We start from the raw sequence: 11329 nt of genomic DNA, 5'->3' as shown, positions 1-11329 counted from the left end.
TAACCGTCCTAGCAGCTCTAGAAATGACGTCAGAATTGCACGTTGAGCGTCACCATATTCCGTAGTATTGTAACCACACGTCCGCGGTAGCGTGGTTGATTGTTCATCGATGGAAGTTTTGCCGAAATCATTACGTTTTCCTGTTGATCACATCCCACTGGAGGTGCCCAAAAAGATCCGAAGCTCCTAGCAGCTCTAGAAATGACGTCAGAACTGCACGTTGAGCGTCACCATATTCCGTAGTTATGTAACCACGCGTCCGCGGTAGCGCGGTTAATTGTTCACCGATGGAAGTTTTGCCGAAATCATAACGTTTTCTTGTTTATCACATCCCACTGGAGGTGTCCAAAAAGATCCGAAGCTCCTAGCAGCTCTAGAAATGACGTCAGAACTGCACGTTGAGCGTCACCATATTCCGTAGTATTGTAACCACGCGTCCGCGGTAGCGTGGTTGATTGTTCATCGATGGAAGTTTTGCAACCCAAGCGCTACAATGAAATCGATTTCACATGTGCCGTTCTTTCAATTGAACAAACAGGGGAATATCTGAACTTAAATCCCAGATTTAGCAAAGAGTAAGTGAAGTTTAACGTATCTAATGTAAATATAACAATTAAACGCTTGTTAGATTATATTTATTGTCAATATCAATGCAATCTGGGTGACTGAGGAACAGGATGATGTCTTGGTAGAACTCTCAAAACTCGCCCCTAAAAGTCTCAACATGGACTCCACTTTAAGACTTTCTTTCTCACTACTGCACTACTAAATGTACATGTAATTTGTTTATCACTATCCCTTAACTGGCTCCATTCGTATAGTCTTCAGGTCGTGATGGTGCATGAAGGTGTTAATGGAATCTTTAATTTGAAATGTTATTGTGCAATATCGTGAATATCTTGTACATTTATGATCTTTCGTATCAATGGACGACTTCACAAACATACAATTGAACCATTAACAGTTATTGTCTTTTTCAGTAAAATGCGGACAGTTTCCACTTAAAAGAGATTTTGACAAAGAAGCTGCCGAGAGCAAAAAAAATATGCAAGGTTTAATAGATTCTTTAAAAGCAATATGTGAGTATATAAGTATGTTTTATTATATAAGTGATATGGTCTTAATGATATTATTGGTAATTTTTTTCTTTCGTAAATGGTTATTCATACATGCTTAAGGATAGTATTTCGAAATAACCAATAGCGACATAAATGCTATCATCTTATCACATAAAGTAATTATTACAAACACTTTTCATACAAATGGCAGTATCACTGACTACTGAAACAAACAAGGATCAAATTTCTGGGCCCACAATTTCTGGGCCCACAATCAGCTTTTCTGAAAGTAAGTGTTTTAAATATTAAATATGTTGTCTTTGTATTTCAGCAGTATAATGACATATGATGACAACAGCAATATATATAACTGATTTTAGCTTGACTACATAAGATTATAGTATGAAGTAACTGTATTCCCATCAATAAGTCTAGACAAACACTGTGAAATTACAGGACTATTTGATATGTATATGCAGTATTGCGTTCTTGCCATTTTTCAAACAAGCAAAACTTTCTTGTGAAATCATATGTTCATTTCTCACAAATTCTTGAACAATGTCTTCTGCAATTTCTTTATTCAATGAAATGTGTTGGGTATTTAACTTTAAACAATGCTATCAAATATTAGTGGCAAACATATATATTCTGATAGAGAAAAATACACCTTCAAAATCAAAAGAATATCCTAATGAAAGCAATCCTATCCCCTTTACATACATTAAGTTAAAAAGATAAAATCTAGTTATACAATATACATTATATTCATATTCTAGCTTCTGAGAGTTCAAATTCATTGCCACGTAAATCTATACTGCGCCTTACCAAACGGAGATTTGCAACACGTGAGTACAAACAGTAGTAACAAAATTTTATGATATATTTCAACATATGCATGTTATTTCAATAAAGTATTACCTAAGGGTAATTAGTATCATATCGTTGTAAAAAAGAAATGTTCAGAGTTGATTATTTCCCATTAAAGGGTAAAAGATGTGAACATCTTTATTTCAGGATCACACAAAGGACGTTGTGAAGCCAAAACTGTGAGATTTGATGTTACACAGCGTAAAGATAATATACATATGTACATACAATATATAAATCACTTAGAACGGTAATAAGAAGTACAATAACAAGCGCTTGTAAATATCAAAATAAGAATATGGTTATTATTAGGGTACATCTACCTGTAAATTATGTTTTTATCACCAAAATCTATTTATAATTCGTATAGACATATTGCTACACATGTATAGTGAAATAAATCCATTTTTAGATTTTATATGCATAAAATACTGTGTATTAGTAGTGAACCAATCAGAATCAAGTATTGTTAATTTGTAATATTTAAAATGTTAGAGGAAACCATATTGGAGGATTTGCTGGCGGCAAGAAAGATCAGCTGTAGTATCAAAGTTAGAACAAGGCTTTTCACTGGAGGAGAGGTCCTGGAACCCAGGGACATCAAAACTCTGACGGGCCGTCAGTGGCTAAATGATAAGGTATTCAGATCTTCTTATCACACAGTTATTGCCCATGCTATCCCTTTAACAAATCATATACCGGTAATGGTATATAACAAAGGCTATCCTAATTTGACTAAGGCGGTATTTTTTTTACATAGATAATCATAAGATGTACATGGTTATTGTAGCGTCGTTCAAGCTTGAATAGACAACCAGATCTGATGCTAATAACTTCAGTCGGCAGGTGCCGGTGTATTCTTCACATTGTAAAACAGGCATGGTCTTCACACAAACTGATGACGTAGTTATCATGTACAAAACAAGGGAGCACTCATTATACAGAATGGGGGTGACCATTATTTATGTTAAAGTTTATACGATAACTATCGTCACATCCCCCTCGTTTAGCACTTTAATTTAGTTCAGAGTTTCCCTTACTTACAGTCACTACAAACGCGGTTGTGCCATTTGACCTACACTGTCCTAACCGACTTATTAACACAACAACTAACTATAAACGTTTAACAAACTAACTACTAGGTGATGTGGAAAGTCCTTGGAACAATGTCTGAGCAACCTACAATATGACTAGATAAGTGTTCTGTATGATTCAGAGATTCACATAAAGATTACGTAGAGTATCTTTAAATTAACAAACACACTACTGACTAGACATCTAGATAAACACGTGTATTTTGGCACTTCACTGTTGTTTTCGGTCGCGATTCAAGATGCACACGTAGTCATTCAGGTAATTCGGTCTGTTCACTTCACGATTGGACCTCCTGAGCGTGACCTCTGCATGTGGCTCCTCATGGTCAGTAGTGGGAGGTGCCTGGTCCTCGTTGACATTCGGTGTGTCTGGAACATCTCCTTCTGGTGTCGCATTTAACTGACCATCATCCTCTGTGAAAACTTCAGGAGTCTTATGGAGATGACGCCTGTTTCTCCGATAAGTCGAACCCTCTTCAGTTTGAACCTTGTATGATCGAATGTTGACTTTTACCTTTACACGGGCTTTAGTCCATTCCTTCCCTGGTTCTGTCGGTTTCATTCTGACCGTTTCTCCAGGCATTAGTTCAACTAACGCCTTAGTGCCGCGATTGTAGTAATGTTGTTATTTTCCTTTTTTTTTGGTTTATGTCTTTCCTTGTCTCCGACGTAGGAATTGTGCTTGGCTCCAATAATGGCGTTGTTAATGGAAGCAAAGTCCTAGTCCTTCTACCGTACAGTCTTTGCACTGGGGATGACTTCACTATCTCTCCTGGCGTGTTCCGCCAATCCAAAATAGCAAGATAAGGGTCCCGTCGATCCTTCCTTGATTTTTCCAGAATTCGCTTTACAGTTCTCACCGCATTTTCCACCTTACCATTGGACTGTGGATATCTTGGTGAACTAGTGATGTGTTGGAATTCATATTCTTTCGAAAAATCTGAGAATTGTTTTCCGTTGAATGGTGGACCATTGTCAGACATTACTATGCATGGTAACCCATACCGCGAGAAATGAGACTTTAACTTTCTGATGACCTCGTTGCCCTTCTTGTCATGGAGGCGGTCAATCTCAACAAAATCAGAATAGTAGTCCACAGTGAGAAGGTAATCTTTTCCAGCTGTATGGAACAAATCCACACCTACTTTCTCCCATGGCCGATTCGGGATTTCGTGTGGTATCATGGGCTCTCGGCTATTTTCAGCTGAGTAAGTATTGCAAGTCTTGCATGCCTGAATATGTTTTTCAAAATCTGAATACAGGTTTGGCCAATATAACGACTCCTTCGCTCTTCGCAAGCATCCCTGAAGGCCGATATGACTGGAATGCGCCCTTTCTATCATGTTTTGGCGCTCCGAGAATGGAACTATGACACGGTCGTTCTTGAAGACCAACCCGTTCTGGATCGTAAGCTCCTCTCGAAATGGGAAGTATTTTTTTTACTTCTAGAGAAAGTTGTTCCATGCTGTCCGGCCAGCCCCTGCGAATGACACACATTAGCTCTGCAAGATTGGTATCAGTTTTGGTGGCTCGTTGTAACCTACACAAAGTCTCGGGTGATACTGCCAGATGCTTTACACCATTTACCTGTTCCACTTCTATGTTGTGACTAATATTTCGCCTTTCTTCATCAGTTGACGGCAAAAATGCCCTGCTCAATGTATCAGCCATGTACATGTGTCTGCCTTTTTTGTAGATAATTGTATAGTCAAACCGCTGTAGATTGAGTAGCATCCGTTGTAATCGCTTTGGAGTGCTGAACAAGTTCTTCTTGTGGATAATCTCCAAAGGTTTGTGATCAGACTCGACAATCACTTTGTTTCCATATGTGTACTGCTCAAACTTTGTCATTCCAAAAACCACAGCTAGCAGCTCCTTCTCGATCTGGGCGTAATTGCACTCGGTAGCCGTAAGCGCTCTTGACGCATACCCCACTGGGTGTCCTTCTTGGAGGAGGCAGGCTCCTAGCCCGTACTCCGATGCATCACACTGTAATATTGCCTGTTTCTTTGGGTCAAAATACCTCAACACCGGAGTGTCGGATAGTGTTGCCTTTATCTCACTAAATGCTTGGCCATGTACAGCCTCATCCCAAACAAACTCAGAGTCCTTTTTCAAAAGGTCGCGTAAAGGAGAAGTCAGCTCAGACAGCCGTGGTGCGAATTTTTGCACAAAATTGATCATTCCCAGTAGACGTTGTATGCCTGCCTTGTCCTTGGGAGTGGGCATCTCAGTGATGGCCTTGACCTTCGCCGGATCCATTTCTAAACCTCTTTCTGAGATTACGTGGCCCAAGTATGTGACAGAACTTAGACAAAGCTTTAATTTTTCCTTGTTCAGTTTGATATTCTTCTCGCGGCATCTGTCGAACAAAGCATGGAGTTTCCGGTCATGATCTTGCCTTGCCTCTGCGTCAGTGTCACCGCATCCAAACACAACGATGTCATCATGTATTGCCTTGGTTCCCTCTAGACCCTCCAGTGCTTCATCCAGCCTACGTTGAAACTCTTCTGGCGCTGGGGAGATACCAAAAGGCATTCTTATCCACCGATAACGGCCCCATGGCGTGCCAAATGTCGTCAAATAACTGCTTTCCTCATCCAACTCAATATGCCAGAACCCGTCCTTGGCATCTACTACTGAGAACAGTCGTGCTTTGTTTAGCTCTGGAAGAATGTCCTCAATTGTCGGCATCGCATAATTATTCCTCTTGAGTGCTTTGTTTAGCGGTTTGGGATCAATACAGAATCTCAAGTTCCCATTGTGTTTCTTAACCACCACAATCGATGAAATCCAGTCTGTTGGGGTGGTAACTGGTGTTATCACACCAAGGTTTGTTAGTCGCATCAGTTCGTCCTGGACCCTATCTTTCAATGACACTGGTATTCGTCTCACTGGTATTTTGGTAGGTGGCACAGTGGGGTCTACCTCGAGGTGGAGTTTGCCTGCTAACTTCCCAAGTCCTTCAAACATGGTGTTGTCGGTTGTTGATGCCTGTAGGACTTCCTCCTTCGGAGCCTCAGCTTTCGGATATAAGTTATGTTTATTCATAGTAATCAGATTGATGGCCTGTATCACACGTGCTCCTAGGATAGGCTTTACTGTTTGGTCGACAACTACAAATTCCACTGAATATTTTTTCCGGTTTTTCGGGTTACGGACCTGCACTCGTCTGACTCCAACTGGTGTCATCTCTGATTGATTGAACATCACTAGGGTCATGTCCGTCTCTGACAACTTTTCCAATTGAGGGTCATCAAACACTTGTAAATACTTTGATTTAGGCAACACATTGACGGTTGATCCACTGTCCAGCTGGCATTCTACCAACACCCCATTTATGTCAATGATAGTGTGAATCTTATTAGGCTGACCAACGTGTTTTACATCCTTCTTATGCACCGTAAATATAAACTCTTCATCTGAGCTTTCATTCACTTCCTCCAGCTGATATACCTTTGGTCTGTTCCTCCTATTTTGATTCCCATACCCTTGGCGAGGTTTTGACCTACATTTTTTTTGCGAAGTGATTCAATTTCCCGCAAGCTGCACATACTTTTCCCCATGCTGGACATCGCTCCTCATCATGACGGAAACCACATGCATCACAGCTTATCATGGATTTCTGGGACTGTCTCTTGTGTGTTCCTGCACTGTTACGTGTTTTTTCCTGTGACTGAGAGTGGTTGCTTTCTTTCTTTCCACATGCCTTAACTTCCTCACTAGTTATGTCTTTCATATGTTGAAATGATTTCTCAAAAGACCGACAGATGTCTATGCATTTTTTAATGTCAGAGACTGATCTTGCAGCAGTTTCTTTCTTGTCGCGTTTTCTCGGACACCCATGACTATTCTATCCCTAATAAGACTCTCTTCTAATGTACCGTAATTGCATGTTTTTGCTAGTGACCTTAATGCCGCTACGTATGCGTCGATTGTCTCCCCTTGGTCCTGTGCTCTGTTGTTGAACAGATACCGCTCATATGTTTCATTTGTTTGCCCTATGCAAAATCTTTCAAATTTCTCTAGCACTTTGGTTATGTCAGTCTTATCACTGCTGTTGTCGAACGTAAGACCATCGTATATTTGTAACGCGTCGGGCCCTATGCACGTTAGTAACGTAGCTGTTCTCAGCTCCTTGGTTTTATTGATTAGACTACTTGCAATTTCGTAATTGTCCCCAATTCGGCGGAATTTCTTCCAGTTCGAGCAAAGATTGCCTCGCAACTCCAATGCCGCTGGTACAGGGAGGTTTGAAGGTACTTGAACTACAATGGGCGCGCTATTGCCAGTGTTGGCCATGTTTACAGTTCGTTATTCTTACGAGATCTATATGTCCTTATTATACATTAATTCTAATAATGTCGCTTCGTGTGGACGTTCTAGTCCTACCAAACACTTCTGACACCATGTAGCGTCGTTCAAGCTTGAATAGACAACCAGATCTGATGCTAATAACGTCAGTCGGCAGGTGCCGGTGTATTCTTCACATTGTAAAACAGGCATGGTCTTCACACAAACTGATGACGTAGTTATCATGTACAAAACAAGGGAGCACTCATTATACAGAATGGGGGTAACCATTATTTATGTTAAAGTTTATACGATAACTATCGTCACAGTTATTATGACTTCACATATTGTTTATGATTTCACAATTGTGTTACTACATGTATATTATGATATATGTGATATGGTCGTATTACTTGGTAGAACTGGCCATTTATGTGATACAATGAGAAAGGTTTAAATGTGTATCATTGTTATATATAGGTGATCAATGCATATCTCGCTGTTTTGCAACGGGAACATAACAACCAGGAGATGGCACATATTTTTTGTATCCCTTCATACCTGGCAGTTCTCTGGGACAGCAACAAATTTGATCATTGGCTCTTTTCCAAGGTAAGTAAATGAAACACGGTTATGCTCATTCAACTGACTCCTTTTATTGATTGGGTGCTTCCATACTATCGCTGTATATTTTATATCAACTGTTATGATATTCTGTGAATTTTCCATAGGTCACTTGAGAATATGATGAAATATTAACGACACAAATCAGTGATGTAATCATATGTGAGATTGATTCTTTTGCAATAACTTTATTTAAACAGGTGAAATTTTCCCTTTTGAAGTGGGTGTTTATGCCTATCAACATCCATGGTATGCATTGGGTGTTGCTGGCTGCAGATGTCCAACGAGGGGAAATCAGCATTCTCGATTCCATGTGGGGCAACAACAAGAACCTGGTGCAGAAATGGATGTAAGCATGGGTACAAGCAAATTTCTAAATACAACATAACTGTTTGATTTGTAAGGCACAAAAAGACACTCAGAAATTAAGTGTTTATCTGTTTTAAGCAATCTCTTTTCATATCTGCAAGTTTTGTAATACCACCGTTTTGATCTTGAAGAAGCAAACGGATTTCAGTAAATAAATTTCGTTTCGTTATATTTTAATTATGTAAAGTCAGGTGGGGTGTGTTTGCACGTGCAGAGTGAGGATATTGTAGGTCCTTACCTGTATAGAGTCGTTACCTGTATGCGTCATCGACGAGATTGTTACCGAACAAAGCGGACGTACAACATTTTACTCCGTAATATTTAATATGACTTAAGAAAAACAGGGAAATTTGTCTACGGAAATTAATGCAGAAAATGACGGCATTAATTTAACAACGACTGACGCGCTTTCATTATTTTCGTCACGTTTGGACGTAGCACTGGGGAGGCATAAATTCCAGATACTTGAGGAATTTTAAGATAAACTTCGAGCTCATGAGCAGTTGACGGGGGTTGGTGCATGTAATAAGTCGGACTTCAAGTTCAAGTTTGCTTCCAATGGAAAACAGTTTTTGTTTAATACGTCAAGACAGGGTCAAGTTAAACGTGCCTTAGTGAACATTAAACAACTAGGTCAGAATAGTCAGGCTGTGGCTATATTGGAAGAGTGTGTTTCGGCCATTACAGAGAGGAACAAAATCATCAAAATAGCGGATAGACATGGTTGGGATACGGTCGACGAGTATGTCGATGATCCTATTGCCGATAGCCCTGACGATTATGTACGTCTCGGGCAGGCAGAGGCCAGAGCTATTAGGAAAAGAAAGGCCAAGGGTTCTACCGGTCAAGGGAAACCCTATTCAAGGGGAGGTAATTATCAACGAGGAGGTTTCAGCGGTCCGGGATCTCAGGAAGCACATCAGCTTTTTTGAGGTCATCAACAGGTCTCTGGATTCATGGGAGAATTCCCTGGTTACGGATCCTTACCAAATTATGCAAGCGGTACAGGACAGTCTGGTAGGAATGGTGGCGGCGGAGTTCCCATCTCCTTCTACTGCAACGGACCAGGACTTTGGACTAACAACTGTCCAAGGAAGGTCAAGGCCTTGCCCTCAAGTAGCCAGACGGCTCCAGGACCAAAACTCTGAAGCATTATCTAATTTGGTAAGATCTGATCCATGTGAGATGCGTGTTAATTTAGAAGAATATGATTTTGAGAGTTCAATTAATGATAATCTATTAACTGTGAAAGAATTAAGAGTTTGTAAAGATTTTTGGAGATATACCTTAAATGCTTCAGAGAATATTTGTAATGTAGTAGAAATGGGTTATCTAATACCTTTTTTAGAAGAGCCCCCTAGTTCGTTTTCTCGTAATAACAAATCGGCCATATTGCATGAGAAATTTGTACAAAACGCCATAGAAGAGTTAGTAAAGTAGTCATGGAACCCGAGTCAGTGCCGTATGTTGTCAATCCGTTATCCGTATCGGTTAATGCGAAAGGGAAAGAAAGATTGATTTTGGATCTGAGGTGTGTTAATCAGTTTGTTCAAAAGAAAAAGTTCAAAATGGAAGGTGTAAAGGAAGCATTAAATTATGTATTTTCAGACGGCTATATGTTCAAATTTGATTTAAAGTCAGGTTATCATCACGTGGAAATGCATCCAGATCATTTCAAGTTTTTGGGTTTTGCATGGAAAGTGGGCGATGGTACGAAGTACTACGTTTTCAGGTGTCTGCCGTTTGGTCTTTCTTCAGCACCTCATATTTTTACAAAGTTGTTAAGACCCTTAGTGAGAAGATGGAGGTCTGGGGGTATATTTAGACGATGGGTTAGGCATGAATGATACGTTCGAATCAACTTTAGATATGTCCCAAGTCTGTTCATTCCAATACGATCAGAAAAGTGTATGGGTTCCTGTGCAAAAGTTAGAGTGGTTAGGTTTTGTGTGGAATCTTATAGATGGAGTTTTGGATATCAGTGTTGATAAGAGATTGGATATAAAGAAAGTTGCACAAGATGTTATAAAACGGGCGAATGGAATTTCAGCTAGAGATGTAGCTAAACTTACAGGAAAAATAGTCTCTGTCTGGGAGAGTCTGGGTAATGTGTGTAGATTTAGAACTAGATCGCTACATAGCAGTGTATGTCGGAGACAGAGCTGGGATACTAGGAGTGAGCTGGGAGAAGTGGCTCTGAATGAAGCAGAGTTTTGGGCCGAAAATATTTCGAATTTGTTACCTTGAAAAGTTCAACAGTTTGATCCTGGTTTTGATTTGCACATTTTTACTGATGCGAGTTGTCATGCAGGAGCCGGTTATTTTGTAGAATTTGACGATGTTTTAGTACACAACATGTGGTCTAAGGAAGATGCCTGTAAAAGTTCAACATGGCGCGAGCTCAAGGCTATTGAAATAACACTGGAAAGTTTTGTTGAAAAGCTGTTTAATAATAGCGTGTTAGTTTGTACTGATAATCAGAGTGTCCCACGTATTTTGGAGGTTGGTAGTATGTGTGTAAATTTACAACAAATCGCAACTTCGGTGCTGAAGTTAGCAGAAACATTCCAATTTTCTTTGAGTATCCAGTGGATACCGAGGAATGATAATCGCTTAGCTGATCAGTTCAGTAGAATCGTTGATTTTGACGACTGGGCTGTAGAAAACAGTATTTTTGATTTGTTTGAGAGTAAGTGGGGTCCACACACGTGCGACGTGTTTGCCGACAACAACAATAACAAGGTCATGACATTTTCCTCTAAGTACGCATGCCTGGGTTCAGCTGGAGTGAATGCCTTCAATTTTGATTGGTCCGCTTACAGATGTTGGGTGGTGCCACCCGTGTGCTTGACAGCGCGAGCTATCAATCATCTTGCTGCGTGTAAAGCAACGGTACTTTAATGGTCCCACGTTGGCCATCGACAGCTTTCTGGCCCTTGTTAGTGGCTCCAAACGGAAATGATTTTAAAGATTTTGTTATAGATGTTGTCAAATATGTGAAACTAGCACATTTATTCCAAGCAG

At 40.1% G+C, this 11329-nt stretch overlaps 1 protein-coding gene across 1 annotated transcript; it reads left to right on the top strand.

The window, feature by feature from the left end:
* Positions 1–671: 671 nt before the first annotated feature.
* On the top strand, positions 672–8285 carry LOC117319111 (sentrin-specific protease 2-like; the record flags this gene model as incomplete). The annotated part of the gene is given in 6 exon segments (XM_033873960.1): positions 672–766; positions 977–1079; positions 1835–1903; positions 2421–2563; positions 7793–7924; positions 8137–8285. Coding segments are annotated over 6 exon segments (638 nt in total), but the record flags the coding sequence as incomplete, so codon positions are not given.
* Positions 8286–11329: the final 3044 nt, after the last annotated feature.

The sequence above is a fragment of the Pecten maximus genome, unplaced genomic scaffold, assembly GCF_902652985.1.
Source record: "Pecten maximus unplaced genomic scaffold, xPecMax1.1, whole genome shotgun sequence".
NCBI lineage: Eukaryota > Metazoa > Mollusca > Bivalvia > Pectinida > Pectinidae > Pecten > Pecten maximus.
The sequence above is the reverse complement of the archived record's forward strand: the minus strand, read 5'-3'. Positions and strand labels throughout refer to the sequence as shown.